Source organism: Uloborus diversus, chromosome 6 (assembly GCF_026930045.1).
Source record: "Uloborus diversus isolate 005 chromosome 6, Udiv.v.3.1, whole genome shotgun sequence".
Lineage (NCBI taxonomy): Eukaryota > Metazoa > Arthropoda > Arachnida > Araneae > Uloboridae > Uloborus > Uloborus diversus.
Window position 1 is genome coordinate 46,951,369 of NC_072736.1, and position 20,000 is coordinate 46,971,368.

The 20,000-nt window shown below is 31.6% G+C and overlaps 1 protein-coding gene across 1 annotated transcript in view; it reads right to left on the minus strand.

Annotated features, from left to right (window-relative positions):
- Window positions 1-12,466: 12,466 nt before the first annotated feature.
- LOC129224481 (uncharacterized) overlaps window positions 12,467-20,000 on the minus strand; it is a 95,524-nt gene continuing 87,990 nt past the window's right edge. Inside the window, exons 6-7 of the mRNA XM_054858932.1 lie at window positions 19,773-19,953; window positions 12,467-13,320 (exon numbers count right to left, since the gene is read on the minus strand). Of these exons, the coding sequence (XP_054714907.1) occupies window positions 13,223-13,320; window positions 19,773-19,953 (279 nt within the window). The 3' untranslated portion in view covers window positions 12,467-13,222. The remainder of the gene's footprint in view (window positions 13,321-19,772; window positions 19,954-20,000) is intronic.

Genomic DNA, 20,000 nt, shown 5'->3' on the forward strand with positions numbered 1-20,000 from the left:
GGCAGGGAGTTACTTCGGCACCCGAGAAGGAACGTAGGGGGAGGGGATGCCAAATGCCACAAAAGAACCGAACCGGTCGAATTTTCATTATTAAACCGGAAAATGGCATTAAACTAAAGTCTACTGGACCAGAATTTTAAATCAGAAAATTATCGTTTGCGCGATCTCATTTTAAATTAGCGTTCAGAAGGTCGCACTTTTTTTCTCGACTGTGACTAAATAAAATTTTGTTTTCGTTTTGAGGTACAAATTTCTCCTTTTGATTATTATTTGGCGATTTATCTTCTCTTTTTTTTCTTGTAGGATTTTAGTTGTATTTAAGCAGGGTTGCGTTTAATTTTTTTTTGAGAATTTTTGATTTGCTGCTTTCTTTCTTCGAGAATGATTGCTTTGACTGGAAATTTTAAAGGATTTTTTTTCTCCAATTGAAGCTTAATTGTTGCACACTCGTCACTTGACATAACTTTTATTTTCGAGGTAGACCGTGTAAAGCCAGGCAATGCAGCTAGTTATTTAATAAATACAAACAGTTTCGTAAATACCGATATTCGTTTATTTAACAAAAATGTTGGTTATTACCTTTGATATTTATCTGATAGTTCAGAGTAGATCACGGTTACAGAGCGTGATTTTGTTTTTAAAAAAATAGTTTTATGAATTTGACAGGCGGTCGAAAGGTATGTTGTCTATAGTCAATTTGATAACATAAATTGATGTATTTTGCTATGCGTCAAGGAAAGTTTACACCTGCAATAATCCGCAACGTTATTCCAATTTTTTTTTTAAGAAAAATACACTTGAAAAATTTACAATACAAGCGAAAGAATTAACGCCAAAGGTGAGGCGGAAATCGAACCTAAATCCTCCGATTTAGAAGACGAAGCTTTTACCATCGAGCCACGTAGGACTCGCCTGCAGTCTACACCATGACCCATACGATTAACTAACAGCTTAGGATCGAACAGTTAAAAAAAAAAACATTTTGTAATTTCCACGGCGTAAAAATTTCGCTATGCTGCAACAGTATTATTTAACATAAATTATTTGATTTAAATACCCAGCTAACAGAAAACATGAGGCGTTACGATGAACAAGACAAAACAATAATCAATACTCAAAGGCTTAAAAAGCATTTAGAGGAAAGTAACTACTTGCAAAAGTTTCTTCGTCTGGTTGCGATCATTTAATGGAATAGCCACTTCGGAGACAACAGAAGATATATCTTCAGATCCCAAGCGTAAAACATTTCACTGCTTTCTAATCTATTCGGTAAGCATTTGGATGTCTCTAAAGGCTTGAAAGATGTTCGGTTGGAAGGGTAGTGTATTGTGTGCTGAAGATATTAGTTGATTAATTTGAAGCAAGTCATTAGCCGCCGACCTTAGAAGCTGGCAGTGTGAATTGCCTTTGCGATTTAAATGACTGCGAAAGTAATATCGTTGATGCAATAAATTTGGAAAAAATAATTATTAAATAGAAACAAAAAACCCCACTGCGTAAAAACCAAAAAAAAAAAAAATACAGCAGTAGTTTGGAATGTTCTTAAGCACTACTGAATAACTACACCATTGAAATAGTTTTATAATCTCTCTCTCGATACAACACATAAGGTTAATCATAAATTCAAAAGCAGAATAAAAGGAGTACCAGTCGGGACCATTTTAAATTTTATGGGCTCTTTGATTGGTCAAAAAAGAAAGGGGCCCGATTGTTGATCCTTCCATTCTGCTTTAGAATTTAAGATTTGTCTTATGCGTGTATCGATTATAAAACTATTTCGATGGTGTGGTTATTCAGTAATAATTAATAGTATTTTAAACAACTGGGCATATATTTTTTTCTTTTCAGTTTTTTTTTTTTTTTTTTCGTTTTCACGCAGTGGGGTTTTTTGTTTTTATTCAATAATTAATTTTTACTTTACACTTTTTAGTAAATTTTCATTAGCTTAGTTATTATGATAATAAGACGGTAAATTCGCAATATTGTCATTTCATTGAGAGATTTCATATCGTGAGGACTATTAAGTAACTTGTGGTGGCCTAAACTACTGATTATTAGTCCTTCTACGAACCTAACTGGGCTTAAAGCTACATATGCTTGAACTTTAGAAAAAATGCTCGAACATAAGTCAACTACAGCTATATAAACAGCCAGTATAGCTCACGATGACACGAACTCGGAAAAGCCGTCAGTCAAATATTCCTCGCAAAACTAAAAAAGCCCGTCAATAAAGTACGGATTGCAAAATTTTTCTCCAGAATCACGACAAAAACAAATGCAACTTGTTAGAGATGAAAATGGAATTTGTAAACTTAGTAAACAAAAAGTGCAGATCGTGAAAACGCTACCTACATTCTTCGAACGCTATGTCGCACGCAGGTAGCATGCGACACGACCCCGAACTGACAATATGGCGACTTGTTGATCATATGGTGAAGTTTGATTATTGTGATTAATGACGCTCTCAACTTAAGACAAATTGATTGACTTAAGAATTATCAAATTTGACCAAGGCGTCTAGCCTGTGAACGCCACATAGGGACAAACATATATACATAGACTCATAAACGCATTACCTTCCTTTGCGTCGTTCACACGCGGTCGGATAAAAAAAATGTCAAATAACAGCAAACTGGGTTGTAAAAAATTAACCCTAAATAAAAATTACACCAAAAGTTATATATTTAAAGACTTAAAAAACGACCAAATATGTAATATGTACTGTGGTGCCAGTGCAAAGCTGTTAGAAGGAAACACAGTAAAAAAGTATTAAGGAAAACAAAAGTTAACAATAAATAAAAAAACTGATAATAATACCAAAAGCACAATATTTGAAAAAAAAGAAAGAAATACATCTAATACAAAAAATGTCCGCAAAGCAAGAACTGGCTCGTCATCAGGTTGAAGACCAGACCTTAGTTTACTAGGATGTGTTCTGAATGGTCCTCAAAACATTCAACCTTTCCCGAGAACCTTAAAACACGACAGAAATAGAACAAAACACTAACCTGTAAAAAACAGCAGCATAGCAAGACAATAAACCAATTGTGAATTCCGACTAGTAAAGTGGTACACAATAGCTAAGGTTACTGGAGATGCAAAATGCCAGTTATAAAATTAGGAGAAAGAACGTATTAAAATGATAAGAAGTCTTTTTGTTTATAAATTTTTAGAACTCCTGTAGTTCAAAATATCTTTTAAAAAAAGCTGAATGTGGAAATGTGAAAATTTTATTTATTCAAGACTGTTTTCAGAAAATGTTCTCTAGTTATCACTTAGGGACTATAGAAAAAATGAACTAAGTTCCGAGAAACATTTTTCGAGAAGAAAACGTTTTCCAAAATACGAAGTATGAGATTGTAGTTGCTTGGAATTGTATGAAATATTCGAGTAAAATAAGCTAGTTTTTTTTAAACTAATTTTATGACCACTCTGCATTTTTACCTCGAAGTTCTAACCATTTTGAGTGTCGTGAAAATGATTAGAAGTACAAGAATTAAAAATGTAATTTTTTTGAACAATTAAAAAGGTTAATAAGGCGATACGGAGACAAAGTTTTTCAGAAAATAATAAAAGAACTTTCTTTGGTACACGTAAGTTACAATTCCTTTCAGTATATCAGCTAAAAACGGTATATTCTAAATTACGTATTTTAAAATGATCAATTTCGAGGTTTTAATCCTTTTTGTAAATAGTGTACAGTAAATAAAGTATGACCGTGAAGAGTTGAGCTTCCGCCCCGCCTTGTTTAAGAATTGTTCACTTTCGTGGAGAAGAGAAACGTAAAGAATTGCTGAAGATAGTAATTCGAAATTTCGTTATCAATTCTTTCAACTTGGAATTTAAGAAATTAGCAAAACAGGTAAAACATTTCAATTTTATGCAGCCAAGGCAGACGTCTCATTGAATAGGTAACATCCTATGTAAGGATGGGTCTTGGTTTTACCCTTTTCAGCAGCCATTGGTTACTGACAGCAACGCCTCTAATTAATTCAATTGAAAATTACCGAGAACATGGTTGCCACAAAGATTGCAAAGCTTGTCATTTTTATTTTCTCGCTAACTCAATTTAGTTATTGCTGCATTTTAAACGTTTCAGGTCAAAATACTAGGAGTAGGGGGAAATATACTAGGATTAAGGGAAAAGGGGGCAGATGTCAACCTTTTTTTTTTTCGTTTATTAATTTCTCAAAAAATATTATCAATTTCTTAGAGCAAAAGTGTCCCCGTAATTGAATAGTCTTTTCTTTGTACCCTCGATTTTTTTCAGATTTTTTAAAAATATATTTCTTTACTAATGGAATTTTTAAAAAAACGTCTCGTCTTCAATTGATCACATGTGCCCCAATAGAAGCACATGCGATCAAACCTGGGGCACATATGAACACGATTAAATAATGCAAGACAAGCATCATACTTCAACGAAAAAATCTTTAATATGAAACATACACGTATATACCAATTTCACTAAGTGACGGTAACATATACTGTCTGAGTTTAAATTGATCAGCAATTATCAATAAGAACATATTTTTTTCCGAATTAAGTAACTCTGCTGACTTCCGAGTTTCAAAGATCTGTAGCATGTTCTAATCACTGGATTGACAAGAAAAACTTATGAGAGAACTAAAAAATACAAAATTATTTCATTATGTAAAGTTTATTCTTGTTATATGTTGTATTTAAGCTTCATACAGAATATGAAAATGAATTTTAAAACTAGTTTGCACTTCAGTTTTTTGTTAAAGAAAAATATTTTGTCTTTTCTTTCCTGTAAATGTTATATTCAACTAAATTGCTGGCCAAATATTTAGTAAAAAAAAATTAATAAAAAATAAAAAACTAAAATGTGAAAAAAAATTAATAAGAATGTAATAATAATTAACAATAAATTTGCGAACAGATTGTAGCAAAACAATAATTATAAATCTTTACACCTTTTCTAGCGCTTATAATAACCTTACACTATTATTTATACTACGGAGAGAATATGGGAACTGTTCCCATTTGCCCCTACATGTTGTGTTCACAAGTGCCCCGTCACCCACTTTAGCATTAATTTTCAAAAAAAAAAAAAATTATTAATTGAACTAAAAAAATTAAGCATAGTCATAACTTTACTTGAATGTTCATATAATGGTTTGCAATTGTTAAGCTTAGCTCATTAATTAGTTTAAAATATGTTTTCACGTGAAGAAGACAGCGATAAAATTACATCAGCATCTGCTAACCCAAAGAAGTTGTCACCACCAGAAACATAATTTGGTTCGTTGCTCCAAAAGTTTGGTCAAGAAGTAGGACTGGTACTGCTATTACTTGATAATTTTTCAAGATTTTTTGCTTGATGTTATCCTAATAAAACATACCATGTTCTCATGTATCCCCCTTTTCCCTACATTTTTTTCATTTCACCAAACTGTTGCTGAATTTGAAAATATGGCACCCGTCTTTTCTTCCTTCTCTACCTATTAGAATGGACTAGTTTTATCAAATGATTGACAAGGGTGTCTTTTGTTCGCAGTTGGACAATACTTTCCACGGAGTTCGGTCTAACTACATTGCTAGTCCAAATGTATTGCATTAGAAATAACTTTTCTAAAAATAATAAACGATCTGCGGAAATATCTATTTTTGGACGCACTTATGGCAAAAATAGTTTTCTACCGAAAAGGATGAATGCAGTATTTCAAATACTTTCAGAGAACTTAATATATTTTCAAAATTCAATATGACCAAGTTATTTTATAACGTCTCATTCTTGTACAAAAGACGACAAACATTTCACGGAAAGCTAGTTTTGCAAACCAATTTTTCTTTAGAAATGTCTTTTTATATACTCTAGGTCTATATTTACTGTTCAAAGCACGTGTATGCAACAATTTTTCAATTTTTGCTTTAAAGTCCCTTTTTAACCCCCGACACATAATGGAAAGGTTTTGACGTGTCTATGTATTTGTGTGTGTGTGTGTGTGTATGTGTGTGTGTGTGTATGTGTGTGTGTGTGTGTGTGTGTGTGTGTGTGTGTGTGTGTGTGTGTGTGTGTGTGTGTGTGTGTGTGTGTGTGTGTGTATCTGTTTGTGGCACTCTACCGCCTAAACAGGTGGACCGATTTTGGAAAAAAAAAATTTTGAAAAGAAAGTTGATCGAAAGTGTTTTTAACTAGGTTCTTTGGATGAAAAATTATTGAATTAATTAACGAATATATTAATTAAAACTCTCTAAAAAGTGTTTCACGATTTTTGCTGTGAAAATGTATTAAAAAATTTAGAAGATTGGTAACAAAATAAAAAGTTTTTCTGCGTCTGATAGAGTGTGTTTGGAACTTCAATGCTTTATGGAATTCGAGTTTTAACGTTTTTTAAAGCACATTTTAAATACGGTTTAACCTTTATTCATGCGATTGGTAACGGAATTTATTGTTGGCCGACAAAGAAAGAAAACGTACTGATTACAAAAATATGTTGCCAGTTTCTATTTGTTAACAAATAAAATACTTACAATTGATTTTTAATCGTATAAGGCTTTTAAAAGGATTTTCAATTTTCCTTCTTGATTCTACATTTGCGACTCAGTCGAGGTTTCCTTTAATTTTTAATTTCAGTTATTTGTATCACCTAAAAATAAGTATCTCACTGCATGCAGTTTTCTAATAGATATCGTTTCTACTCTCTAACTCCCATAGAATAACTTTCTACTGCTTGAAGAATGCGTTTCTGATCCTGCAATGTAATGTGATTTCGAATCGTTAAGGTGTACGCCATCAATCTTCAAGTTTGGCCCACTTTTTTAGATGCATCATGTAAGATAAACCCGCCTGTAGTGGCCAGTGCTTCAGTAATGGCTTTTTCAAGATTTAAAACACATTAGTAATGGCCACAGTAGAGAATATTTTAAACTGTGTGTCTACAGTATTAATTACCTCTATTGAAACTCAATGAGCGTATTATAGCTCAACTCTTCCTTAATCGTCCCATTTTCTAAAAATGCCAGAATTTCAATTTGTTCAATTTTTTTCCATTTTTCCCCAAACCTCAACTTTGGTCCAGTAGTGGTCACTCAAAAATCTGAAAAATTCAATAATGGCCAACTGACATTCTCTCATCCGGTTGGTTGGTTTCTTTATTTTTAACGGCGCAAGAGCCCTTTAGGGCTCTACTGCACCACCTCTCATCCGAATAATTCAAATTACTTACTTTAAAATTCAAATAACTGATGACGAAAATTGATTCAATATGATAGTTAAATTAAGTATCAACAAAAAAAAACTTTATTGTTGTTCATTTCTTTCTTCCCAGTATATACTAAGTAAACTTCAAGTGGCCACTTTAATAAGAAGGAGTATCCATAAAGTTTCAAGACTGGTCTGAGAATACAAAATGTATTTAATTTTTTTGTGCAGCGAACTAGAAAAGTCTTCGAAATATGACATTTGGTTATCGACACACCGTTGCCATCTTGTTTTCCACTGCTCATAGGCTCCCTGGACGTCTTCACACGCAAGGCTGTTAAGAGACCTCGTCTTTTGACTAAAGTACCATGTGGCAATAATGCCGCAATCTCCTTAAACCCGAATCTTGCTCGCAGGATTGTTTTTGAGCAATCACGATTGCTTATTGTTTTCACTTGACCGTCTTTGATGTCCCGTTCCTTTTTCAACTTGGACCAGGGGCCTCTGCAGCACCACCGCTCACCGGCCTCTGCAAGCGCGACTCCTCCCGTCCTGAGCACTGTCCCCCGGAACTCGCTTCAACTGGTCGGTGGCGTCCATGTCCTACACACACGCGCGCCTTCACACACATACACACACGCCTACGAGCGTACACACAGGTCTACGCACACACACACAATTATACACACGTAACTGCCTCGGAGGAGGGGCAGGCTTGGGGGAACGGAGCCGTTTCTAGAAACAATAACTCCCATAAGTAGGGTCCTGTCGCAACTCGTAATTGCGAAACACATAATATGAATTCAAAATTTCAGAATTCATTTTTTTTTTTTTTTTGTTTCCCGAATAAAGAAAGAACTGAAAGGAAAGTGATTTAACACGATTTCAGCGGTCCGTGAGCTGATGAACAATGGTAAAACTCGCACAGCGGTGTGTTGATGTCCAAAAGTCATACAGATAGATTTCGATACAGTATATGTCGCCAGTTTTCCTTCAAAAGATAATTCTATGGAATTAAAAAATCTATATAGAAAAATAAATTTATTACAATATTGTGTAGCAAGTTTTTATAATTGAGTGTCTAGTTTAGTTCACTTTTGTACTGGAATTGTAAAATACATTTGATTTATACGTTTGGGTAGGAAATCGCATGTAAGTTCAATCAATTATTTTTTACTTTTTATTTCCTGTTTATTTTTTTAAGTCGGTTCTTTTTTCATTTGAAAATAATTTATATGATATGAAAATATAACTTCCTGTCTTGAAAAAAAAATAGTCCAAAAGTCACACGTCGCAATGTAAGTCTAAAAGTCAAAATAAGCTTCGTTCTAGAGAATGAAATCAACTTTAAATGAAAAATTAATTTTATTGTGAAGAGACAATTGTTTAAATTCAAAAAAAAAAGTGCCAAAGGAAAGAAATTGCTTAAAGAGTAAATGACATAAAATGTCTGTATTGTTGGATGATGAATTCCAAGTCAACAGATTAAGCAGACATAAAATTTTTCGTAACATAAGAACATTATGATAGCATAAAGACGATTGGTTGATTTACTTTATTAGGTTTAAGGCAGCAAAGACGAAGCTAAAAGAAGGGCGTATGGAGAAAAAAAACTGAATGCTTAAATACGGATAATCAAAAAATTAACGTTACCCTAATTTTTGCTTAGATTCTTAAATAAATGCTTAACATTTCCGAATCATCATTTTCATTTTTGACTATCATCATTTAATTTTATGTCGTTTTTATTTTCTTCCAAATGCTACTCTCTTCCGTGTATTATAAGTTAAAACATGAAAGTTACAGCATTTTTTTTTCGTAGGTGTCGTAGTTTGCCAAAAAAAAAAAAGAAAAGAAAACAAATTCAACTGAAAGTAGTAACAATTCGCAACTCCAAAGCTCGAATACGCTACCTTGCGGTGATTAACAATACAACCGAAAAATGTAAAACATTCCGTTCCACGTGCTTTCTTTGGGGTATATTACAGACTTCAGACAGTTTGTGGTGAAGTGTAACTTCAGAATAATAGAAAGGAAAGGAATTATCGTAACGTGGAACCGTAACATGAGTACAAGTCAATTGGCGAGAAAATTCATCATACATTATTTGTTAATATACAGGCGAACCAAAAGACCTTTTAATTTTACTATTACGGGCAACGTCGTGCGGGTACCATTAGTTAAATATAAAATATTTTAAAGAAAATATGTAATGGTTTTTAACTTAAGCGTGAGCCCTTAAGCAGTTTTATTTTTTCTTATTTGCGCATGTTCAATTATTGTTCCTTTTTACTTTTTCTCGTAATTATCTTTTTTAAATCTCTTTTAACTGTTGCCAGCATAGAAGTGAAATTATTCGTGGCAAGTACTTTTAAAATGTTGTTAGTTTTCATCCGAAAAAACGAGAGAACTTTACTTTCGTTTATACCTGTTCAACCAGTGAAAACTTTGAAACAGGATGTTAAATTTTGTGTAAAATCTTTCTTTTCCAAATTCTTCTCAGAAGCAGACACCGTCCAGAGTCTTTTCAAAATATTTCCAACTTTTCCGTTGCAGGTACACAAAAACACGTCTCAAGAGGGAATATAAAATGTTTCCAAAATCGTATTTCAAAAGAGGACATTGCAATGCTGAAGTACTTCCTACTGGCTTTCCTCTCTGAATTCTTTTCAAAAATTTATTTTTGAAGAAATTTCACCGTGACATGATCCGTAAAGCATAAACTAAGCAAAACGGTTTTTACATGTATATTTCGAAAATTTAAACTTTCAAGTATTTTAGTTTAGTGCAGGAAAATTTATTTTAAACAGCATGGATATTTATACTTTAAGAATTTTATTGAAGTATGATAAATAATATTTTTTGTGAAAAGCAATGCGACATAAGTGAGCCTTTTTTAACTAAACGGAAACATATAAATTATATATCTTCGTCACAAACATTTACAGTGGTGGTAAAAAAATATTGCATCACCCGCGCCGCAAAGGAGGAATGTATCATCCGTGTTGCATTCAACATACAATCAAGCATCCCACATCCCAGATAATTTGGGGGATGTATTTCTGATCAAGAAGTTGGTGGGCTTCACTTTGTGCAAAGGACAGTAAACGCTTAAGTGTATATTGGCATTTTGGCGGAGAAATTGCTTCCTACTATCCGGGATCACTTTACTTCAGTTCCAAACGTCATTTCGCAGGATGATTCTGCTCCGTGCCATAGGACAAAACTGGTAAGTAACAATTTAAAAACCTTTATCCTGCCATTAGACTTAAAGTCACATGGTGTTAAGTTTTTTTTCCTCTAAACTCACACGCAGGTTCAGAAATGGAAAAATGAGCTTGGAGTCAGCAGTTTGCCTTGGCCCGGAAACAGCCCCGATCTACGTAAACAATTATCGGATTTCTGCTGTTAAATGTTTCTTTCATAAGTTTTTCAGATTTTCACATACATTCATCGTTAATCGGTAGACCAAAACTTCTCACATAATCCCATTGTTGTGAAAATGCGAGGGTGATGCAATTTTTTTTACTAGCACTGTATTTCAAACGTTTAGCGTTCTAAACGTTAGCTGTTTATCTGATCCATCATCTTTCCATTGCTAAAAATATGTTCTAAACATAACTATTGCTGCGTAGTAAGTATTAATGCTTCTTCATGAAAATTTGATTTTGTTACTACCAAACTGTAAGATATGTTATGTGTTTCACAACAATATATTTTATTTACATTAAAGTTTTCATGCCATTTGCGACATGACTAAAACTTTCCTCGTCGATTTGCTTTATTGAGATGAAGTTAAACATTACAGTAACCAAAAAAAAAATTAATCATTTGCAGCATTAAAAATTTCTCATTTAAGAAAAAAAACAAAAAAAAACGTATGCTTTTAAAATTAATTTTTAATTTTTGTTTTCTTGGTGTGTAATTTGAATAGTCTGCATTAGGTCCCAAGTTGACAAAAAAAAAAAAAAAAAACATTACCTACTTTTCTGAACGCAGAATTTTCATCAGACGCATTAAAAACTCACTTTAACTTAATTTACGATTGCTTCGAATTCAAGTTGAGAAAATTACTTCCAGTTTAATTGTTCATCAGAATCTTATAACGCAAAATATTTTTTAATGATGGTGAGAGTGAAGAAAAGTGATACACAAGAGAAAAATATCGATTTTTCTCCAAAATGCTTTAGTTTTAGACCTTAATAAAGCTTTCAATGTTTTTCCATTAATAGGCACATTTTTAGTTTAAAACACAGCTTTCAATGTGGCATTAAATGAATCTTTTTTTTACATAGTATTTTCTAATTAAATTCAAATCTTTAAAGACAATTTTGAAAATTAAATGTAACGGCTAAATTTTACGTTTGGCAAACTAAAAATATTGTTAGTATATGATTACACTTATGAGGGAGAGAGAAGCAAAGGGTGCAAAAGATAAAAATTTGGAGATAACCAGTGCAAATGGTAGGAGAGCTTCTCCTCCGATTTGAGGCAAGATGTAGTGCTAGTAGCCGTGATAAGTGATGCTGTACAGCCTAGTTTAGAAGGCAAAATTTAATGGAAGCCTACCTATGAACGCGTTTTACTCAAAATATAACGGTTCACTTACATCCCTTTGCTTTTCTCTACTTTATATGTGGTAATGGCACAAGACTATGAGAACAGAACTGTGAAAAATAAAAAAAAAAGTAAGATAAAAGTTTTATTCTGCCTGTGTGTCTACAACTGGACTATTATTTTAAAAAGAAAAGACGAAAAAAAAACTAATTTCTTATAAAATTCATCTTTGGATTTCTGTTTGCTTGGTTAGTAGTTAGAATAGTCTACATTAAGTCCCAAATGGCCATATGAAAGAAACAACACACAATTTTGTAGAACCAAGATTTTCCTTCCGACATCCAATACAACTCAAAACAAACCTTTACAATTATCGTTTGTCAAAGCACTGTCAAGAAAAAGGATGTTACCGAAGTGAACTAAACTTGCAATCGTTGTGACTGTAAAAGGCGGAACGAGAACAGAAGTGGAATCTCGTTCGCTTTTCCTTTAGTTTTAAACAAAAAAATTGCGCATACTAAAAAAATTGTGTGAGTTTTTTCTTAAAATTGTTATATATTAGGTACATTTTGACTTATTCATAATCAATATAAAATGTTTGTAATATATTAAGTAGTTTCAGATAATATACACACAATATACTACGTATTTATGAGGCATTCAAATTAAAAAAAAAAGAAAATTTTATTACCAAAGAAAACAGTTCATTCCAACATAATATATGCTTTGACAAAGAAAGTATCTTACTTATATCATGAAAAAAAGAAAAAATAACTTTAAGAGAAACAGAAAAATGTAATTACCTCTTCCAGACTGGCAAAATATATTCCATAGCAATAAATGCGGTTGATTACGATATAAATAGTTAACCTTCAAAACAAGAACATAATAACAAGATTCATCTTTCATACATTTAAATAAAAACCTTTGATTTTATGAAATTCTTTAAAAATCACAAATGAAAATCTTTGACTTTATAAAAATCTTTGGAAATGATAAACGAAAATCTTTGGTTTTGCGCAACAGAGCACAATATTACAATGTAATACTTTCTAAAATGCTACAATGTATTATCGCACAAGATTACAATGCTCATTTCTTCAAACCATACTTCAAAATAACTTTAGATTAAACTCTTGATGAAGAATTATTAAGAAGAAAAATCAGAAAAAAACATTTTAAAAGGCAAGACTTTCGTATCCGGTAATTACATAAAGCACTCGGGGACAAAATAACAAAAAACAAACTTATTTACACTTCAGTCAAATTTTCTCATTCATTAACCGGACATTTCCAGTGGAAGTTTCTTCATAAGTGGAAAACATCAGGATGGAATTGGGAACAAGCAAAGAAGGCACACTTGACAATTACACTCATATTATTTTCGCTGCTCCCTTTCTTTTATTGGCTTGATCTTCTTTCTTTAAAATAATGAATTAACGGACTTTATCCTATAGAGTCTGTTAACAGGATAATATTTATTACGTGTATTGGAGCTCACAATGGATGTTTGGTGCACTTTGTTTTGATTTGAATAACTATAATTAAAATGACCAGTGCAAGCAAAAAAGTACTGAGTTCCCTTTGCTCAGCTCCTGAAATCAGAACGCATGAGTAAATAGGTTGCAACAAGAACTGAAACAACAATCAAGAGAATATAAAACAAACCTTGTTGTAATTTTTCATTAATAAGCTAAATTTTATTATAAATTATTATTATTACGTAACGTAAGCACTGATCTAAATGGTCACCAGTCGTTTTGGAGCGAACATTTGACTCTGTAAATATTATTCTCTAACATGTCTGCGCACATTTTAAATGTGGTTTCAAAAACTTACTTTTTTTTTCCCTGAAAGTTTTTTTTTTTTTTTTTTTTGGTTCTAAATAAAGGCGTTGTTAATGTAGGAATGAGTTTCGAACTTAAAAATATGCGCGAAGCAAATTATTATTTATTTTTCATGGGAAATATTCTATTACCATAAACATAACTAAATAGAGTGTGTAGTACAGGGTGTCCTCAAATAGACTGAGTGTTTTCAAAAATTTATAACAAGAAAAGGGTTAATGATAAAAAAAAAAATTCCTGCCGAAAATTCATGTGACGGGCAGTAAATTTATCGCCATGAGTTTCAAATTTTAGTTCAACATTTTTTCAACAGATGGCACTTCAGACAGTGAGCACGTAATTCAAAAAGAAATAATTGAAATTCCCCGATTTTTTCTGCACTTGCCTCATGTGATTGTAGCCGACGGTAGACATTTTGAAAAAAAAAAATGTGTAGTTTTGTTCATTAAAAACATTTTTCGTAAAAGTATGATATAATTTTCTATTTATCTTTGGCATAGAAGCGTACTATCCGCTGCGCCATCTGCTGGAATTTTTGAACTTAAACTTGCACATCTGGGAAGAAAGAAATCACATCATCACACCATATGAATTTTCTGCAGGAACTTTTTTTTTATTATGAATCTCTTATCTATTTTTCAAAACAACAGTCAGTTCAGTTCAGAACACCCTGTAAGAGTAAAACGATATTAACTCCTTTTCTATTAGTATACATGCAGCGATCTAATGCTGGAAACTGTTTCACAGACTATTAACAGAAATCTCGCTAATGGGGTTCTATAGAAACTTCGCTGAATATCACCAAAATTAGCCCTCCTTTTTGGCACGATGAGCGTGTAATATCAACAAGTAACGTTAATTTTAGGGATTGCTATACCGGACCAAAAATTCAATACCGGTATTCGGTATTTTTAAAACGCGATACCAGAATACTGGTATTACCGGTATTTGAAATTTCTCAAAAAATACTTAAAAACAAATTGTTTCGTTGCCACATTTCATAATTTTGAACAAAAATTGTATTGTTTATGAAAAAGCTATTCTGAAGAAATGTAAAATAAAGGATAAAATATCAATAATAATAAAAAATGTAATGCACCTATTGAATTGCTTCTTAGCCTGAACTCATTTTAGTGCTCAATTTTCCTGCAGTTGCTCTTTCTGAATACATGCAGGTCGGTGGTACTATTCACAATGCGTGATACACCTCTTCTAATTGTCTACAAATCCTTCATCTTCAAATAATTCGATCTCTTGCATGTTATTTTTTGGTAAATCCTTTTGTGTGTCTGTATGTTTCTTTGCATTGTGTGTTATTTATAAAAAATTATAGCTAGTTTTAATTTCTTCCCGAGAGCGATACTTTTACAATATTAACATCATTTTCTCTTGAGCAAGAGAGGTTTGTGTTAGCTTTTGATTAGCCCTTTGATTTAAAATTTACGATAAACAGGACTAATTTTGATCTTGTTAGTTTCTCTTTTTCGATTTCGTTTTCTTTTCCAATTTCTTTACAATTATAGTTATGTGAATATCAAAAAATATGTTTCAATATATGTTAAATATGGTTCATTATGCTTTGCTTCTACGAAAATTTTCAAGGCACTATATAATTTCTTAACATTATCTTGCCAAGTCCAAAGCTAAATAGCGAGGCAGTACAACAAACCAACACTGGTGACAACAAATTACATTTGTAATGCTATAGCTGACTAGATAAAGTTTTTTCAACATTTAGTATAGTTGAAACAAATAATGAAAAAATAAATCTTAAAGTATTACTGCAATTGTTCATAGGACAAATGCATTCAAAATAACACATTTGGAATAAACTTTCACCAAAGGAAAAGTGAGTGATCAGGAAAAAATGAAAGCATGGTGTTTACCGGTATTGCAATCCCTGGTTAATTTCATTTGAAACGTCGTCATACGGTGGTCAGTGGAGCTGTCAGAAAAGCATTTTAATCCATATAGCAAAAGCTACTAGTCGTTAATGTTTTATCGATTCTTATTTTACTTTCAAAAATTGGTCCTTCTTTGGTAAGCAATTTTGTTCTTAAAAGAAAAAAAATAGCCTGTGTCCCAAGACTTGGTTTACATGAGAGCTAACAAGATCTCAGCTGTATTTCTTTCCAGCTTTATGTATTTATATATTTATTGGTATATTTTACATATTATCACATAGTATGTATTTACATCATAGTATGCATTTACATATTAAACTCAATTCAGATTATTAACTATGAAAATAACTTCAGAAAACTAAAATGTATCCGAAACACTTTTGCTGGAAAAAAACTCAACTTTACGTGCAGAAAATTTCCTTCGCGATTTGAACATTATGAAATGGATTTAACCATTCGAGAGTTACTGAATAAGTCAATGTTGATTGTTTTGTAGTTCATCTTTATTCCAGTTTTAGTTTGTAAGATATCGAGCTACTAGCATTGAAATTTGCCTAATATTAAGAAAACTTGAAGCAAAACTAATCCATTTCGTAAAAATTACAATACAGATATAAAAACATATATATATATATATATATATATACATATATTTTGTAAGACTTTATTTTGGTATATATTTTTAATTATCGGTATTGTCTAACCATTGAAAGTTAAAGTATTTATATTGAAATGATTTTTTAAGTTAATAGGTCTATTTCTATTTTCATTTTTTTAAAATTTTATAGTAAATCTCCAATAAAATTCAGGCGGCATTTCACTTTTATGCACAATAAAAACTGTAAGCTCGTTTACTGATTTATTTTAATAAACAAAAACGTATCAAATTATAGAGAATAAACGCTGTTATAAGTTTATGGATTAAGCTGATTTCAATACTAAACGCTTCACTTATTTTATCTTCAATGTTATCTGATGTCAACTGAAGTTGTAAAATTAAGATTTAACCTTACGGCTTTATGAAAAACTTGGGTTTTGTACATTTTTGTGCATTCAAAATGCCTTATCATGATTGAACAGTTGACATTGAAAAGAAATTAAGTGACAACAACGAAATTTTAAAGGATAAGGACCGTTGGATAAGAAAGCTATAATATAAACTGCTGAAATCGCATTAACGAAATTTTTTTTAAATAATAATTGAAAGTCTACTGATGTCTCATTAGTATGGTTAAAGCAGTTATTTTTATGATTCCAAAACGAGTTTTTTTTTTCCTTCAGAGAACTAACTCCTTCCCAATGTCACTTTCCAAATGGAACTGGCTGATTAAATAAGGAATTTATACAACTTAAAAATTCAAAACTATATTATGAATTTTGAAAAAATCAAAAGCACATGAACTTATTTATTGATTTATTTATTGTATCCTTCAAAATACTACAATACAAAATATTAACCTTCATTAGTCATAAATCGAAATACTTCGATCAATTTAGTATAGCAAATTAAAATAGAGCTTACTTTTTCCTTTCGTTTGAATTAATGTCAAATATTTTACCAATTTGCTCATAGCTAAAATGGAATAACTATTATTTATTTGCACATCACGTAAAACTAGGAATTTTTCTATTCGTAACGTGTGTCAAATGTTTTATGCCTTAATAAAATCAAATTACTCTTCTGAAACATGACTTAATATTATTTCATTTTATTTCATCGTGAATCTCAACAGCAGTTTTAAGTTTCGACTGTTGTATTTTTCTTTGCTGCTTTTCTGACAAGCATAGAAACAAACTAATTTATTAGGTTACTAGTAAAAGCATGCAAATATATTTTACTCAAAAGATGAACTTGGAAAAAAATCATTTTATTTAGTAATTTAACGGCATAGACACAAAACATTTTTAATGCAAACTAAAACCGCAGTGTAGAATATCTTTATTAACTTAAACTAAAAAAAAGTTTGCTCCCAAGTTTATAAAATTTATAAATTTGTTCAATTCTTTTTGGCATTGATTTCTTATCTAGATTTTATAATATATTGAACAGAGTATGTAAAATGCTGCAAATACATAGTTAAATTTTCACTTTGCATTAAAGTATATTTTATTTAAGGACATGCATAACCCAAGATCGGTATCACTTTCTAAAAAACAAAGTTGTTCTGAAATGTAAGCTATTGATTGATTCATTGATTGTGCGCTAAATGTACATAGAAATGAAAAATGGTCCTCATTTTATTGCAGGATTAAACTTATTGTTAATTAGAACATACAGCTTTGACTTTTATAAATATTTAGTAATTTGAGAATATCATTTAATGTTTAAATAATGTCTTGAGTTTTGATAATGAACCAGCTTCAATCACTAGTTTAGGATAACATTTGCTCCGTTCGAATACAATCGCCGGTTAACTTGGACTGTTGATCATTGGTCGGGCAATGAGTCAGTAGTTAGTGTTCGGTTTGGATGAATTCGGTTGTTCTATTGATTGCAAGTGTGCTATGCCTGGTTACTTGAGCAGACGAACTTGTATAAGCACTGTTTTAGAATGGGGTGGTTTCCTTTAGTCAAAAGTACTACTTTTAGGCATTGAAATGGATAGAATGAGCAAAGAAAATTACATGGACCCAAAAAAATACTTTCATTTTCCCAACAGTTTTTTTTAATTAATTTTTTTTTTTTAAATCCGAATTTTTCGAACAAGGCGTGGTTTTTATGACGTCACAAATGATGCAGTTTGATGCATTTTTCTACTACGTTTCCACATTATGATAATCAAGCAACGAATTAAAATTGCGTTCTACGGTTGCTATCAACCATATCGTTGCCAATACACGTGAGTAAAGATGCGAATTAAATATTTTGTTCTGTGAATGGTAACATTGAATGGCATTTCATCATTTGTGATGTCACACGACAGAAACGTAAACAATAAAAGCGCAACGCTTTAAGTATTTTTTTTTAAAACATTAAACTTAAATAAATTATTTAAAAAATGGTCAGATCCTATATTTTTAAGCATGCTCTTTCAGAAAAAAATACTTTTAAAATTTTGGAAACGACCCCATTCTACAGTTTCCAAGTTGTTGTACTCAAACAAACTTTTCTGCATGTTTATTGTTTTTTATTGTTGTTGCATAGATGTATTATTTGAACACATTTTAAAGTTTTTTTAAGTTAAAAGCTTATTCTGGCAACACATTACTTCTTCTTTTTTTTAATTATTATTTTAAATGTGACAGACGTAAGTCTCAGTTTCCGTTATAGTTTTAAGTTACAAACCTTTTCTTTCGAAGGTGATATTTTGGAAATAGTTAACGACTTTGTATATAATACTAGATAAATCAAGTAGCCATACTATGCATTGAAAGCATGCGACACCGCATCCAAGCCGTGATGGCAGCAAAAGGTGGAGTCAATACATATAAAAAAATCATTTTTTACCTATTTACTAGAAAATCGCCCGTCAAGGTATGCTGAGTGAAAATTGCTTTTACATTTGAACGAAGTCATTGCCTAATTGGTGATGTTTTGATAGTTGAAATTGTAACCCTAACTCCAGTGGATTAACCCTTAACTCCAGTAGGTAGCGTTCATTGTTGACCATTTTTTCATTTCTTTATTCCCTGAAATAAAACACTCTTACCAGTAAAACTGTTAAGTTGCCGGATCAAGTTCAGCCTTGTAACAATAAAGCCTTTCCCACATATTAAACATTACCAAAACATATTATCGAATGATTATGCCGTGGTGCGAGTTTTATTGTTGATGACGTCAGGAGTGTTACTCGATCATTGGCTATTGTAAGTATGAGGATATTTTTCGATGACTGTGTTAATGATGGTTCAAAACTCAAACGTCATTCAACATAGTTGATAAAATTTTAAAGCGATGGAAACGTATTAATGTTTAAAAAATCCAGTTGGGTGTTAAAATTACCTAAGTGGAAAATCCTCGTGTTATTATTGACAATTCCGATAAAACTGGGGACTAATATAGTTATTAGAATTGCAAGTAATCTAAAAAACAGAAAAGAAAAACTCCTAAATAAGTAAAAGATATCGCAGAGTTTAACTCCACTTTCTGCAGTAAAACAATAAGCATATGTAGCATATATAGTAGATCTTGAAAGATTGACCTTAATATATACAGACATATTTGTTCATAATACCAGCAACGAACCAATTGATTTTTTGTTGAAGCTTGTAACGGAGCACCGCAACAAATTAATTAACAATACTTGTTAGCTCTATTAAAATTTTAATACAAGTAAAGATAGTTAAATACTTTACCTGAAGCTCTTATCTCCTTGACTGTCATAGAATGCATGTGATTGATAGAAGCTACACATTTCAAGACAACTTTTCCATTATGCAGAACATCTGGTTTAAGGCGAAATCTAAGTGCTAGACTTGTACTTTCCAATTGGTCCGGATAGACTACAGTCTCTTGGTCAGATAGTTCTGAATGAGCCTTTAAAAAAAGATGCATTACCTATTTTACATATTACGGAAGTTTTA